Source organism: Simochromis diagramma, unplaced genomic scaffold, assembly GCF_900408965.1.
Source record: "Simochromis diagramma unplaced genomic scaffold, fSimDia1.1 OVJJ01000406.1, whole genome shotgun sequence".
Classification (NCBI taxonomy): Eukaryota; Metazoa; Chordata; class Actinopteri; order Cichliformes; family Cichlidae; genus Simochromis; species Simochromis diagramma.
Genome location: NW_024387104.1, coordinates 127,343 through 144,392, shown reverse-complemented (window position 1 = coordinate 144,392; position 17,050 = coordinate 127,343). Strand labels below are relative to the sequence as shown.

The 17,050-nt window shown below is 42.4% G+C and overlaps 1 protein-coding gene across 1 annotated transcript; it reads left to right on the top strand.

Moving 5' to 3' along the window:
- The first annotated feature begins 12,092 nt into the window (after window positions 1-12,092).
- Window positions 12,093-15,665, top strand: LOC120743093. Its single transcript, XM_040046622.1, has 6 exons — window positions 12,093-12,305; window positions 13,213-13,264; window positions 13,353-13,625; window positions 13,714-13,956; window positions 14,943-15,184; window positions 15,291-15,665. The coding sequence occupies exons 1-5, from the start codon at window positions 12,093-12,095 to the stop codon at window positions 15,155-15,157; spliced, it is 996 nt and encodes a 331-aa protein (XP_039902556.1). The 3' UTR covers window positions 15,158-15,184; window positions 15,291-15,665.
- Window positions 15,666-17,050: the final 1,385 nt, after the last annotated feature.

Below are 17,050 nucleotides of genomic sequence, written 5' to 3'. Positions count from 1 at the left end.
TTCCCTTGTCAATGAAAAATGTTTTCAGCCCAGAGAGCACAGCTCTGCCTACAGTCTCCTCAGACAGACAGCTCAAGCTTCAAAGCAGAACATGATTATAGCTCATCACTCCCTCCTGATGTGACGCCCAGATAAACAGAGGAGCGATGAGGGCTCTGCAGACACATTGTCCTGGAGTCTGCAGCTGGATGATGGTGGTGTTAGCATTTTTATTCTCAGTGTCTGCAAATGCTTTCTTCTTTGTTGATGAATTCATAAGTGATGTGAAGCGGCATGACAGCGCTTTTCATCTATGGAGTGAGACAGATGCCAGCTTGTGTTGTTGCTCTGGGTCCTCACTGTGTTTTGACTTTACTGTAAATCCATGTCGTTTTTCCTCATGCATCATGTTTCCTTCTATCTTATATGTGTGTTTTTTAACCTACATCTTTCTGGTTTATTATGGAAAATAAGTTTCAAATTCCTGTCTAGCTTCCCTCCTACTTATTGTGTCCATGTGTGTCCTGAAGTTCAACAACCCCAGTCCGAGGGAAGACTCAGCATCAATCATACTGGTTAATTGTTTTTTATTGGTTCGTATTATTTGAAACAAGGAAAATGAATATGTCTATATAATCTTTATGGATCATGATATACTACATACATCAGAGAGGTTTGGCTTCCCAAGATCTGCTAGTATTCAGGGACTCAGAGAGGAGAGCTGGTTTCATGTCTTAATTCAGTGAGTGTTCATTCCAAATGTTCCCTCAGACAAAACCTGTTGACATTAGATTCATATCAAAGGAAAGTCAATACTTGAAGGATGGAGGCAGAGGGCCAACAGAGTAACCAATAACGCAATGTGCTGCTGCCCCTCCCCCGCCATTCTCTACTGACAGATGGGTACACCTATCAGGCACCTGAGCCTGTGCCAGAGACCAAATGCTGGGAACTGCCTCTGGCACAGGAGTGGTGCTAGCTCGAGCATACAGATTGTCATTTTAGACAAAGATGATGCGAGTAAATACAGAAGTCATGATTAATTAAGGGGGAAAGTTATCCAAACCTAGCTGCCCTGTGTGAAAGACCAATGTGAAACACAGCAGCAAATAAGCAAAATGAAGGTTTGGTCAGTCAAAGTCTGGACCGAGCTTCTTTGACGTGACCTTAAACGGGCCATTCATGCTGAAAATGAATGATGTGTTCGAATTAAAGCTATTTTTCAAAGAAGAGTGGGCCCACAGCAACATCCCAGCGATTTTTTTAAGCCAGTTATAATAAGCTCAATTGACAAATAAAGAAAGACATAACACAATGGAATATTCTGACCCTTTACTTGGAGCAGCCAAAGTGGTGAGGATGAACCTTCTTTGTCTTTTGTTTCTATTCCAAACATTACCTTTAAGAGTCCCTCTGTCCACCTTTGATATACTAAATACACAAATCTCCACATTCATTTGGCAGAAAAAGAGATGCAGAATAAGACTTGGCACTCTGCCTGGGGATGCCGAACTTAGAAATGACCAGAAATCTTGATCCAGATAGAAGAAAGTACAGCTAAGAACATGTCTTATTAACACTACCTCTCATGAATGCAAAGTTGGTCAAAAACCCAACTTTGCATTCATGATTGAATAAAACATACTGTGAAGATGTGGAAAACAAGCATCTGTAGTCATTTATCTGTTTCAAAGGCCGTACCAGTGAGAGGCAATCTAGAATTCCAGCCTTCTGTGTGGGACAGTGGCTTTAAGACGTGGGCCAATCCAGGCCTTCATACTATATATCAAGTATTTAATGGAACAGAGCTCGAGTCAGTTAACCAGCTTCAGAAACAGTTCCAACTCCCCTCTAAAGACTTAGATGGATATGTATGCAAAAAGCTTATAAATAAATGCTGCTAAAATAGGGATGTATTAAGGAGAAATGGGAACTAAACTTAAATGTTAAAATTACTGATGATGTATGTGTGGGAAGAGCTCTCCAAAAGCTTTTGCAAAGGAATAAACAGTCAACTGTGGAGAGAATTTGACTGGAAATTTTAATTCAGATTTTTAATACAGCTCTTGTTATCTCCTCACATTATAAAGAACCTAAAATAGAACTATGTTGGTGAAAATGTGGGAAAACAGGAGATTATTCACATGCATTTTGGGATTGTCCATTAATCCAAGGATTCTGGACAAGAATCAAAAAAGAAACAGACAAAATCCTCCAACTTATTTCTCCACTAATTAACTAACTTATTTCTCTCTATACCTAGCTAGACCTATAGTCCCGACAGAAACTATTCTAACAATACTCCTATTGATAGCTAAAAAAAACAATAGGAGGAGAGTGACAGCAAGTTTGCAACTGAAACTGGACATCTTCCCAAAGAGGTGGAGCTGTGTGACTAGATACCTCAGTGACTGAAAGAGAATCCTGGAACGCTGTACTATAAGGTTATAAACTCCCCTTATGAAATCTCTCTCTTGTTGGTCTTGGTCTGTTTGGTTTCCATGGTCCTATGTCAGAGAATGGTAACATCCTGGTTGCCTGCTTGTACTTGTTTTTGTTTTGCTAGTGCTTTTTTGTCATGAAAATGACAAAATACAAGGTTATAAAAAAGCAGAAGAAGAAGAAGAAGAGTGGGCCAAAGTTCCTCATTGCTAGTTAACAAAAGAGCTTGATTGCAGTTCTTGTTACCAATCACTTTTTCACATTTGGCTGGTAGGTTTGAAAAACTTTCCCCCAAGAATTCAAGGATCATTTAAAAAGTGAATTCCATATTTATTTTGGGTGATCGTTGTCTAATATTAACAGTGTTGGTCAAGTTACTTGAAAAAAGTAATCAGTAACTAATTACTTCCCCAAAAAAGTAATCCCGTTACTTTACTGATTACTTATTTTCAAAAGTAATTAATTACTTAGTTACTTAGTTACTTTTTAAAAACACGATTTACAACCTGAAACTTCCACGCTGCACACTCATACTCTATCCAGTACTCGATATATGATCCATTGTTGATCTGCACACAGCTGTTGTCACGAACGTCGCACTCGCTTACTGTCATGAGACATTCTCGCAAAAAAAATCACGGTTTTAGTAACGCAGTAACGCAGCGTTCCTACGGGAAAGTAACGGTAATCTAATTACCGTTTTTGCAATAGTAATCCCTTACTTTACTCGTTACTTGAAAAAAGTAATCGGATTACAGTAACGCGTTACTGCCCATCTCTGAATATTAACATTTGTTTGATGATCTGAAACATGAAAAAATGAGAAAAGAGGAAAGATGTGAATCCTTTGTCACTGCAGTTCTTTCCGTTTATTGTGACATATATAGTGTGTGATGTACGTTTGCTGTAGAGGGGCCACGTGTTTAGTCTACTGGTTCTTGTATGTCATGTTTATTCTTGCTTGCACTTTAAACAGTTATTTGGCTTAAAAAACAAAAAACAGATTATTGTTTTTGATGCCGTGTGTACAGGCGTGTGTTACGCTGTACAGGACTTGTTGATTTTCCTTTTCTTGGACCTTCATCATCAAAGCACAACATCAACTATTTTTAGTCAGATGTTGAATAGTGGAAACTGTGCATTAACCCAGGCAAGACTGTTATAACCTATAAGTTAACTACTGTACTGAAACACATCGCCACAGAGCTGTCTACTGCAGGGATAGTTCTCTCCTCATTTGACCTTGAACTTTTCTTATTCATCTGTGTGTCCAGCCAACAGCTGTGGACAGAGGCTCCAAGCTGATGCAGTCTGGTATCTGTAAGAAACCACAGCAGACAGGTAAACAGAACACTTGGATCATCCTCCTGACTGAGGTCACCTGCATGTTATGATCAGCATGTAGAAAGTGGCCTGAAACAGAAACTGATCACCTGAGCCAAGACACCAACCGCTCACAGAGGACGAGCTGCAGCACGTTAGTATCTGAGGAAATAAGTCAGCATATGTCAGAAACATACACTGCTCAAAAAAAATAAAGGGAACACAAAAATAAGACATCCCAGATCTGAATGAATGAAATAATCTTAATACTTTGTTCGTACATAGTTGAATGTGCTGACAAAAACCAAAAAACAACACACAAGAATTATCGACAGAAATCAAACACATGAAGATATGGATTTGGAGACACACTCAAAATTAAAGTAAAAAAAACACAGGCTGATCCAACTTTGATGTAATGTCCAATGTCAAGTCAAAATTAGGCTCAGTGTGTGTGGCCTCCATGTGCCTGTATGACCTCCCCACAATGCCTGGGCATGCTCCTGATGAGGTGGCAGATAGTCTCCTGAGTGATGTCCTCCCAGACCTGGACACCAGCATTCACCAACCCCTCAGCAGTCTGTGGTGCAACGTGTTGTAGGTGGATGGAACAAGACAAGATGTCCCAGATGTGCTCAATTGGATTCAGGTCTGGGGAATGGGCAGGCCAGTCCAGAGCGGTAATGCCTTGGTCTTGCAGGAGCTGCTGACACACTCCAGCCACATGAGGTCTGAACTGAACTGTACCAACACACGGTCTCACTGAGGGTCTGAGGATCTCATCTTGGTACCTAATGGGAATCAGGCTACCTCTGGCAAGCAGATGGAGGGCTGTGCGCCCCCCCCAAAGAAATGCCACCCCACACCATTACTGACCCACTGCCTAACTGGCCATGCTGGAGGATGTTGCAGGCAGCAGAACGTTCTCCATGGCATCTCCAGACTGTCACGTCTGTCACATCTACTCAACGTGAACCTACTTTCATCTATGAAGAGCACAAGGCACCAGTGGCGAAGTTGCCAATCTTGTGTCCTGCACAGTGTTGGGCTGTAAGCACAGCCCCACCTGTGGATGTCAGGCTCTCATGCCAACCTCATGGAGTCTGTTTCTGACTGTTTGAGAAGACACCTGCTCATTTGTGGCCTGCTGGAGGTCATTTTGCAGGGCTCTGGCAGTGCTCCTCCTGCACAAAGGTGGAGGTGGCGGTCTAGCTGCTGGGTTGTTCCTCGCCTACGGCCCCCTCCACGTATGCTGATGTACTGGTCTGTCTCCTGGTAGTGCATCCATGCTCTGGACACTATACTGACAGACACAGCAAACCTTCTTGCCACAGCTCACATTGATGTGCCATCCTGGATGAGCTGCACTACCTGAGCCACTTGTGTAGACTCCGTCTCATGCCACCACTAGAGTGAAATCACTGATCAAATGTGACCAACACATCAGCCAGAAAGTAAAGGTACTGAGAAGTGGTCTGTGGTCACCACCTGCAGAACTTCTCCTTTATTGGGGATATCTTGCTAATTGCCTATAATTTCCACCTGTTGTCTATTCCATTACACAACATCAGTTGTGTAATGGAAGTTTGATTTCACAGAGGTGTGTTTGTCTTGGAGTTACATTGTGTTGTTCAAGTGTTCCCCTCTTTTTTTGTAGCGTATGTTTATTTTAATATCAAGAAGAAACCAGCAGGAGCAGGATGACTGACCAGAACATAAGAAGATGTCTGATTCTAATGGCAGGAGTGTTGACTGAGGTCACACAGGGACATGGAGTTGCTTGTGGTTCTGGAAAAGTGATGAATAAAGTAGATCATAACAAACAGCAAGAAACAACAACTTAGCCTCAGCTTATGAAGCAAAGCGTGACTGCCAGCACCAGACATGCTAACACCTGCAGAAACCTACAGACCTGAGCTGACAAGTACAACCATCACTCACTAACACAGCAAATCCATGACAAATAAGGAAAAGCAGGAACTACATGTTTCATCTGCACACACAGATCCAGTCCTAATGAAAAGGAATAAAGGATCCAGAAACAGTGATTTCCCCTCATCATGGCCCTTCCTCTGCTTCAGGCATGTGAAGACTACAGGTGTGATGCACTCTGATCACTAATTGGTCTTCTGCAAAGTGAGGAAGAGCAAGAGAGCTCTGGGGCTTTTCTACAAAGGTCAAACACAACATCTGAGTGTAGTTTTGAGTTAGTGTTTATCTGAGTGTCCAGCCAACAGCTGTGGACAAAAGCTCCAAGCTGATGCAGTCTGGTATCTGTAAGAAACAGCAGACAGGTAAAAAGAACACCTGGATCATCCTTCTGACTGAGGTCACCTGCATATTATGATCAGCATGTAGAAAGTGACCTGAAACAGAAACTGATCACCTGAGCCAAGACACCAACCGCTCACAGAGGACGAGCGTCAGCATGTTAGGATATGAGGAAATATTTCAGAAATAAATGTTTATCATAAAATCAAGAGGAATCCAGCAGGAGCAGACACATGTGCAGGCAGAATGAAGAGCTGCTGCTGCGTTCACAGCCCCTCTGTAACACTTTGTCCAGCTTCTCCTGCTTACAATGCTGCAGGTGGAGGTTGGATGGAGTTGCTTAGGAGAGCTCCACAGTGACAGATGTGACAGGAAGTGTCTGAGTGTTTGCAGCCAAAATCAGGGCCAGTGCAATCTGCCAACATGAAGGAAAGGAGCTTCAGTGCGCCCTTTAATGTCTCCTTTAGCTGACGAGAAACTGGAGCGTCCTTTACACTGTAGCTTGCTATCACCAGTGTGACCAGTATGTGTGAATGGGTGGAAGATTGTGTATAGTGTAAAGCGCTTTGGGGTACTTAGGACCAAGTAAAGTGCTATACAAATACAGACCATTTACCATTTATGAAAGGACAGATATTTGAACCAGCAGGGGGAGCTAATCAGTGGAATGTCTGGCCGTGACGCAGGTTAATGAATGAATCCAAGAGAAGAAGAACAACAGCAGCCTTTAGTCGTTGAGAGCTGATCTGTCAACTTATCAGAAGTTCAGTCCTGTAGGTTATTTAAGTCATTAGATGTCTAACATCATCAGTAAAGAAATATTCTAACTTAGTACAAACTTTAGCCTTTATTTTTCTTCTGTTGATTTGCGCCTGTCAAATTGTCATTTGTTGCACTGATGACAGTGGCCTCCTTGACTCCGCGCTCAAACCAGCGTTCCTCCCTCCTGTGTACTGTTTATAAGATTGTGGAAACCTGCAGTCAGCTCAGACTGAAGACATCACTTGGATGAGTGACGAAATTTTCTCCCACAAAACGCTACGTCCAGATGACCAGAATCAACTGTTGGAGGTTTGTGCTTTCAGATTTGTTTCTATATGAATGAGTGCAGCCTGAGAAAACCTCTATCACACCATTCACAGAGCACACGTCCTGTTTGTCACTCATATAGATTTCAAAGGATTTCCCTTCATAATAAAACACTGAATCACAATAAATTGGAAAAATCTCTTCGGACTTCTGAGAAAACTCCAAAAACAATCTTCAAATGTATGTTAGTGCAACAGAAGCAGCTGCAAAACTCTGTAGCTGCATCATTATTCCCCATTTACTCAATTCAGTTCATTTTTAGAGAACCAAATCACAACCGCAGTTTTTTTCAGTGTGCTTTATATTGTAAGGTAAAGACCCGACACTACCATAGGGCCAAAAGATCCTACAGTCACAGATTTTCAGGCAGCTGAACTCTTAAGTTTGCTCTTCAGTTGGATAGAACTGCTTTTTTGTCAGTAGCCAGCTGCTAAATGCTAACATACGGAAGCTGCTCCACATATGGCTGGCTTTTATTTTTGTGTGTGCCTTCTTCGCACTCACACACTCAGAAGCACACGAGAGACTCCTTTTGTTCTGGACACACCTTCCTGAACCCACACAGGCTATTTGGGCACCACATCTTAACTCTTCATAGAGGTTATACTCATGCCCTGGAAATGTAGACAGAGCTCTGACGCATCGAGGACAAAACCAAAATGATAATAATTGTATATTATTCAAAGTTAACACTGGGCAGTAAGTGCAGGCTAAACGGGGTACGTTCCTGTGTAGCAGCAGAAGCATTGTAGGAGACAGAGATTTTTCCCCCTTGCTCATCAGTGGGATGATATGTGATTAAGACTGTTAAATGAATGTTAATCCAGCCACTGGCCACGCCCACACTCCTCAGCTCACCGTCATGTTTGCTGTAAAATGTTTTTAAAGGTAAAATATGATTTCTTCAATTAAGAAATTTTTATCTCAACCACACAAGGTGACAGCGTAGACATCCCCACCTACTCCTCATTTATAAGCATCTAAATGGGAGAGGCCGAGTTTCTGCATTGTTTAAATTTTATGAAACATTCCAAAGAATCAACACAGTCTATTTTAGAGGCATGGAGGAATGATTTGCAAATGGATATATCTTATGACAATGGTTATAAATCATGCTCCTTGGCCCAGAGTCAGACAATTAATGTGCAATCTCGACTACTTCAATATAAATGGTTACCGACTCTGTCAAAAATGCATTATTTCAATTCAAACCCCAGCACCTGTATTAAAGGTGAGTGGACAGGGTCCTGCATATGGGAGTGTCCAATCTTTTGGGAAAGGTATAAATCTGTTGAGTCAAATTATTGGTGATGTGATTCCACTTTATCCTAAAATATGTACTTTAAATACATATACCCGAATATTTTGTACCTGCTGCAAACAACAGAGCTCTGTTAACGACTGGACTTTTGGAAGCCAAGCGCTGGTACACACTGTTACCCGGTAACAACAAAATTAATATGTCTATATAATCTTTATGGATCATGATATACTACATACATCAGAGAGGTTTGGCTTCCCAGATCTGCTAGTATTCAGGGACTCCGAGAGGAGAGCTGGTTTCATGTCTTATTCAGTGAGTGTTCATTCCAAATGTTCCCTCAGACAAACCTGTTGACGTTGATTCATATCAAAGGAGTCATACTTGAGGTGGAGGCAGAGGGCCAACAGAGTAACCAATAACGCCATGTGCTGCTGCCCCTCCCCCGCCATTCTCTACTGACAGATGGGTACACCTGTCAGGCACCTGAGCCTGTGCCAGAGACCAAATGCTGGGACTGCCTCTGCACACGGAGTGGTTCTAGCTCGAGCCTACAGATTGTCATTTTAGACAAAGATGATGCGAGTAAACAGAAGTTTGATCATGATTAATTAAGGGGAAAGTTATCCAAACCTAGCTGCCCTGTGTGACAGACCAATGTGAAACACAGCAGCAAATAAGCAAAATGAAGGTTTGGTCAGTCAAGTCTGGACCGAGCTTCTTTGACGTGACCTTAAACGGGCCATTCATGCTGAAAATGAATGATGTGTTCGAATTAAAGCTATTTTTCAAGAAGAGTGGGCCCACAGCAACATCCCAGCGTTTTTTAAAGCCAGTTATAATAAGCTCATTTGACCATAAGAAAGACATACACAATGGGATATTCTGACCCTTTACTTGGAGCAGCCAAGTGGTGGGATGAACCTTCTTTGTCTTTTGTTTTATTCCAAACATTACCTTTAAGAGTCCCTCTGTTCCACCTTTGATATGCTAAATACACAATCTCCACATTCATTTGCGCGAAAGAGCGCAGAATAAGACTTGGCACTCTGCCTGGGGCTGCCGAACTTAGAATGACCAGAAATCTTGATCCAGTAAGAAATACAGCTAAGAACATGTCTTATACACTACCTCTCATGAATGCAAAGTTGGTCAAAAACCCAACTTTGCATTCATGATTGAATAAAACCTACTCTTAGATGTGGAAACAAGCATCTGTAGTCATTTATCTGTTTCAAAGCCGTACCAGTGAGAGGCAATCTAGAATTCCAGCCTTCTGTGTGGGACAGTGGCTTTAAGACGTGGGCCAATCCAGGCCTTCACTACTATATATCAAGTATTATGGAACAGAGCTCGAGTCAGTTAACCAGCTTCAGAAACAGTTCCAACTCCCCTCTAAAGACTTAGATGGATATGTATGCAAAAACTTATAATAAATGCTGCTAAAATAGGGATGTTTAAGGAGAATGGGACAATAAACTTATGTTAAAATACTGATGATGTATGTGTGTGGAAGAGCTCTCCAAAAGCTGTTGCAAAGGAATAAAAGTCACTGTGGAGAGAATTTGACTGTGAAATTTTAATTCAGATTTTTAATACAGCTCTTGTTATCTCCTCACATTTAAAGAACCTGATATAAACTATGTTGGTGAAAATGTGGGAAAACAGGGATTATTCACATACATTTTGGGATTGTCCATTAATCCAAGGATTCTGGACAGAATCAAAAAAGAAACAGCAAAATCCTCCAACTTATTTCTCCACTAATTAACTAACTTATTTCTCTCTATACCTAGATAGACCTATAGTCCCGACAGAAACTATTCTAACAATACTCCTATTGATAGCTAAAAAAACAATGAGGAGAGTGACAGCAGTTTGCAACTGAAACTGGACATCTTCCCACAGAGGTGGAGCTGTGTGACTAATACCTCCGTGACTGAAACAGAATCCTGGAACGCTGTACTATAAGGTATAAACTCCCCTTATGAAATCTCTCTCTCGTTGGTCTTGGTCTGTTTGGTTTCCATGGTCCTATGTCAGAGATGTTAACATCCTGGTTGCCTGCTTGACTTGTTTTTGTTTTGCTGTGCTTTTTGTCATGAAAATGACAAAATACAAGGTTTTAAAAAAGCAGAAGAAGAAGAAGAAGAGTGGGCCCAAGTTCCTCCTGCTAGTTAACAAAGAGCTTGATTGCAGTTCTTGTTACCAATCACTTTTTCACATTTGGCTGGTAGGTTTGAAAACTTTCCCCCAAGAATTCAAGGATCATTTAAAAAGTGAATCCCTATTTATTTTGGTGATCGTTGTCTAATATTAACAGTGTTGGTCAAGTTACTTGAAAAAAGTAATCAGTAACTAATTACTTCCCCCAAAATAATCCCGTTACTTTACTGATTACTTATTTTCAAAAGTAATTAATTACTTGTTACTTAGTTACTTTTTAAAAACACGATTTACACCTGAAACTTCCACGCTGCACACTCATACTCTATCCAGTACTCGATATGTGATCCATTGTTGATCTGCCCCACCGCGTTTGTCACGACGTCGCACTCGCTTACGTCACTGTCATGAGACATTCTCGCAAAAAAATCACGGTTTTGTTAACGCAGTAACGCAGCGTTCCTACGGGAAAGTAACGGTAATCTAATTACCGTTTTTGCAATAGTAATCCCTTACTTTACTCGTTACTTGAAAAAAGTATCGGATTACATAACGCGTTACTGCCCATCTCTGAATATTAACATTTGTTTGATGTCTGAAACATGAAAAATAAGAAAAGAGGAGATGTGAATCCTTTGTCACAGCACTGTGAACTGCAGTTCTTTCCATTTATTGTGACATATATAGTGTGTGATGTCGTTTGCTGTAGAGGGGCCACGTGTTTGTCTACTGGTTCTTGTATGTCATGTTTATTCTTGCTTGCACTTTAAACAGTTATTTGGCTTAAAAAAAAAAAAACAGATTATTGTTTTGATGCCGTGTGTACGGCGGGTGTTACGCTGTACAGACTTGTTGATTTTCCTTTCCTTGGACCTTCATCATCAAAGCACAACATCAACTATTTTTACTCCGATGTTGAATAGTGGAAACTGGCATTAACCCAGGAAGACTGTTATAACCTATAAGTTAACTACTGTACTGAAACACATCGCCAAAGAGCTGTCTACTACAGGGATAGTTTCTTCCTCATTTGACCTTGAACTTTTCTTATTCATCTGTGTGCCAGCCAACAGCTCTGGACAGAGGCTCCAGGCTGATCAGTCTGGTATCTGTAAGAAACCACAGCAGACAGGTAAACAGAACACTTGGATCCTCCTCCTGACTGAGTCACCTGCTTATGATCAGCATGTAGAAAGTGCCTGAAAACAGAACTGTCACCTGAGCCAAACACCAACCGCTCACAGAGGACGAGCTGCAGCACGTTAGTATCTGAGGAAATAAGTCAGCCTATGTCCAGAAACATCACTGCTCAAAAAATAAGGGAACACAAAAATAAGACATCCCAGATCTGAATGAATGAAATAATCTTAATACTTTGTTCGTACATAGTTGATGTGCTGACAAAAACCAAAAAACAACACACAAGAATTATCGGCAGAAATCAAACACATGAAGTATGGATTTGGAGACACACTCAAAATTAAGTAAAAACACAGGCTGATCCAACTTTGATGTAATGTCCAATGTCAAGTCAAAATTAGGCTCAGTGTGTGTGGCCTCCATGTGCCTGTATGACCTCCCCACAACGCCTGGGCATGCTCCTGATGAGGTGGCAGATAGTCTCCTGATGATGTCCTCCCAGACCTGGACTACAGCCTCACCAACTCCTCAGCAGTCTGTTGTGCACGTGGTGTTGGTGGATGGACAAGACAAGATGTCCCAGATGTGCTCAATTGGATTCAGGTCTGGGGAATGGGCGGGCCAGTCCAGAGCGGTAATGCCTTGGTCTTGCGGAGCTGCTGACACACTCCAGCCACATGGGTCTAATTCTGCTGGGGAACAGGCAACTGTACCAACACACGGTCTCACTGAGGGTCTGAGGTCTCTCTGGTACCTAATGGGATCAGGCTACCTTGGCAAGCACATGGAGGGCTGTGCGCCCCCCCAAAGAAATGCCACCCCACACCGTTACTGACCCACTGCCTAACTGGCCCTGCTGGAGGATGTTGCAGGCAGCAAAACGTTCTCCCTTGCATCTCCCGACTGTCACGTCTGTCACATCTACTCAACGTGAACCTACTTTCATCTATGAGAGCACAAGGCACCAGTGGCGAGTTGCCAATCTTGTGTCCTGCACATGTTGGGCTGTAAGCACAGCCCCACCTGTGGTGTCCGGCTCTCATGCCAACCTCATGGATTCTGTTTCTGACTGTTGGAGAAGACACCTGCTCATTTGTGGCCTGCTGGAGGTCATTTTGCAGGCTCTGCAGTGCTCCTCCTGCACAAAGGTGGGGTGCGGTCTGCTGCTGGGTTGTTCCTCGCCTACGGCCCCCCCACGTCTCCTGATGTACTGGTCTGTCTCCTGGCAGTGCATCCATGCTCTGGACACTATACAGACAGACACAGCAGCCTTCTTACACAGCTCACATTGATGTGCCCATATCTGGATGATTGGCTGCACTACCTGAGCCCTTGTGTTGTACTCCTCTCATTGCCACCCTAGAGTGAAATCACTGGATCAAATGTGACCAACACATCAGCCAGACAAGTCAAAGTGTACTGGAAATGGTCTGTTCACCACCTGCAGAACTTCTCCTTTATGGGGATGTCTGCTAATTGCCTATAATTTCCACTGTTGTCTTTCCATTACACAAACATCCGTGTTGCTTCCTAATTGACAGTTTGATTCCCCGAGGTGTGTTTGTCTTGGAGTTAATTGTGCTGTTTCTGCAGGTGAGTTGATGGAAGTGAAAACCATCAGTGAGACTCCAACAAGAACACAAATACATTTACTCTGTCTGTGTATCTGTCTGCCCTTCAGTCTCGCTGAGTGTAACTCCAGATTACAAGCAGTTCTTCAGTCGTGGTGGTCTGGTGATTCTGTCTTGTGATGATGATGATGATGAACAAAGAGTTGATGGATGGACAGTGAAGAGGACCAGAGGAGGAGTCACTGAGAGATGTGGAGCAGCTGAAGGCCTTGTTCTTAAAAGTTCTCTGTGTCAACTCAAGTTGCGTAACCCCTCTGATGGAGCTTACTTCTGTGAAAGCTCATCTGGACAGCGTAGTGATGAAGTCAACATCACTGTTTCGGGTACAGATGTTCCAGCTGTGTCTGTATGACTCTGTGTGTTGGTGGAAGTCTGTCTCTGTATCACTCTGTTTGTGTCTCTGTTGGTCAGCTGGTTCCCTGATCCTGGACATCCCTTCATCTCCTGTGTGGACAGGAAGTAATGTGACTCTGCTCTGTCAAACCAGAGATGGTGAACCGGTGAAGTCTTATTTCTATAAAGATGGGGATATGATTGGATCTGATCCTAAAGAAAATTTGACTCTCACTAATGTTCAGAAGTCTCATGAAGGTCTCTACTCGTGCTCCACTGAGCATCATCCACATACTCATGAAAGCAGACTGACAGTCAGAGGTCAGTGCAATGATCTTTCTTATTCAACCTCTTTTCCTGGACTTTAGTAGAAATGTCATAGAGATCAATGAAAGGTGGTAGGTTATATCTTACTTTATCGATACATGTTCTCTTAATGTATTCAGGTCACATAAACAGAGCAGCCAGAGAAAATTATCCCATCATTACAAAGGTTGGAATATTAAAGAAGGAACAAAGAAGTCCATCTTCACTGTGGTGGCACAAAACCTCTATTTGACTTTAAAACTCTGCTGGATTCACTAAAGAGACTCAGCGTCAGGTTGTGACTGACAGATGTGAACATTAGTTTCTTTTCAGGCCCATGTTTCTCTTTCAAGAGGAGAACATTTGAATGAATCACACAAATGTGAGTCACTAAGGTTTAACCACAGAGAAAAGCACATCTTATAGCTGCTGTGAAAGATGCAGGGAGTCAGTTTGGAATGAGACCATCTCCTCTGCTGATCGGGCCCACCACAGTTCACACACCTGTCCATTGGTATTGTAGGTCGGCTAGCAGTCATGTCTGTGTGAGGACAGTACAGGAGAGGACTCAGGACGCAGCCATGTGGAGCTGCTGTACAGAGAGAATAGTGGATATTGTATTGAAGCAATTTATCAGTGAATATGCAAAAGTTTAATCAGGCAGAATCACTCGATCCAATCGTCTGCAGTTGATCCTGATCTAACTCGTTTATTCTTTAATGCTGATTTCTGTCTGCGGTCTTGGGATGAGAGAAGAAGATGGGTACGCCCAGACCGTCACTGCACTCCTCTCCATCCTGTGCCTGATAAAGTCCATAAATAAAGACTTTCATGACAGATAGTCTCAGTGTATCCTCAGTGTAACCTGAAGATCCTTTCTTTAGTCTTTCAAGAATTCAGACAGCTCTGTCTATCAGTGAGGAAGCTTCCACAGACTACTGGAACTGATGAGCTGACCAGATAATAAACTGACTGAACCATCTTTGTCATTGTTCCTGCAGATCCTCCCACAGATCCTCCTCCTAATGTAAAAGCTCCTCCTCCTACTACCCCTAAAACAACCACTCATGCTCCCAGTACTTCAAGCCCCCAAACTACCAAGAAAAAAATCCCTCCTGCTAACAGTAAATCAATAGAGGAAGATGAAGAGGTCGAGTTCGACTACACCTGGTCCCTAACCTATGGCGATTTTGTCCGTGCCTGGTTCTGGTATTAGTTCTACTCCTTTGGAGGAAGCTAAAAGGTAAGACGTGTGTCAGCTGAGTCACAGAGCACATACATGTGTGTGTTAGTGAAGGTCAAAGGTCACCAGATCTGAGCTGAAATCACTGATGTTTGTCTCTGAACAGGAAAGTGAGGACACACTCTGCCTTATGGAGGACCTTCATCCTACTGTCTCTGATTGGCTGCTGTTCTATGACATCATTGGCCCCTCCTGAAGCTCCAGTAACCAGTATAAAAGCAGGGGGTGTGTCTTCAGAATGTCAGCTTTTTTTTGGTGTATCTTTACTGTCGGCCTGGGATTTTACATGTTTGGTCTTATTATGCAGCACTTCGTGGGTTTTTAAAAAAAATGGTTTTAAGTAAAATATTTTGGGACGTTTAAAGGTTTTCCTGCAGCTCTGCAATGACTTGTATTTTCAGACATGACAGCTGTGACTGTGTGTGTATTACACAGGTTTTGCGCTGTAATAATAAACTATTAAAGTTTCTCACCACAAACACATTAATGTCTGAGTCTTTGTTCAAGACTGCTGGAGAACAGCTGGTCTCCAAGCACAGCACCATGACAAGGTGGCAGTCAGTAGAAAAAACAGAAGATGTTCCTGCTCATCAGTGGGATGATACGTGATTAAGACTGTTAAATGGATGTTAATCCAGCCGCCGACCACGCCCACACTGCCTCAGCTCACCGTCATGTTTGCTGTAAAATGTTTTAAAGGTAAAATATGATTTCTTCAATTAAGAAATTTTTATCACAACCACACAAGGTGACAGCTTGGAAATCCCCACCTACTCCTCAGTTATAAAGCATCTAAATGGGAGAGGCCGAGTTTCTGCATTGTATAAATTATTTATGAAACATTCCAAAGAATCAACGCAGTCTATTTTAGAGGCATGGAGGAAGGTTTTTCAAATGGATATATCTTATGACAAGTGGTATAAATCATGCTCCTTGGCCCAGAGTCACACAATTAATGTGCAATCACGACTACTTCAATATAAATGGTTAACAAGACTCTGTCAAAAATGCATTATTTCAATTCAAACCCCCAGACACCTGTATTAAAGTGTGGAGTGGACAGGGTCACTGCATATGGGAGTGTCCACATGTGAAAATCTTTTGGGAAAAGGTAATAAATCTGTTGAGTCAAATTATTGGTGATGTGATTCCACTTCATCCTAAAATATGTACTTTAAATACATATACCCGAATAATTTTGTACCTGCTGCAAACAACAGAGCTCTGTTAACGACTGGACTTTTGGAAGCCAAGCGCTGGTAACACACTGTTACCAGGTAACAACAAGATGAATATGTCTATATAATCTTTATGGATCATGATATACTACATACATCAGAGAGGTTTGGCTTCCCAAGATCTGCTAGTATTCAGGGACTCAGAGAGGAGAGCTGGTTTCATGTCTTAATTCAGTGAGTGTTCATTCCAAATGTTCCCTCAGACAAAACCTGTTGACATTAGATTCATATCAAAGGAAAGTCAATACTTGAAGGATGGAGGCAGAGGGCCAACAGAGTAACCAATAACGCAATGTGCTGCTGCCCCTCCCCCGCCATTCTCTACTGACAGATGGGTACACCTGTCAGGCACCTGAGCCTGTGCCAGAGACCAAATGCTGGGACTGCCTCTGGCACAGGAGTGGTTCTAGCTCGAGCATACAGATTGTCATTTTAGACAAAGATGATGCGAGTAAATACAGAAGTTTTGAAATCATGATTAATTAAGGGGGAAAGTTATCCAAACCTAGCTGCCCTGTGTGACAGACCAATGTGAAACACAGCAGCAAATAAGCAAAATGAAGGTTTGGTCAGTCAAAGTCTGGACCGAGCTTCTTTGACGTGACCTTAAACGGGCCATTCATGCTGA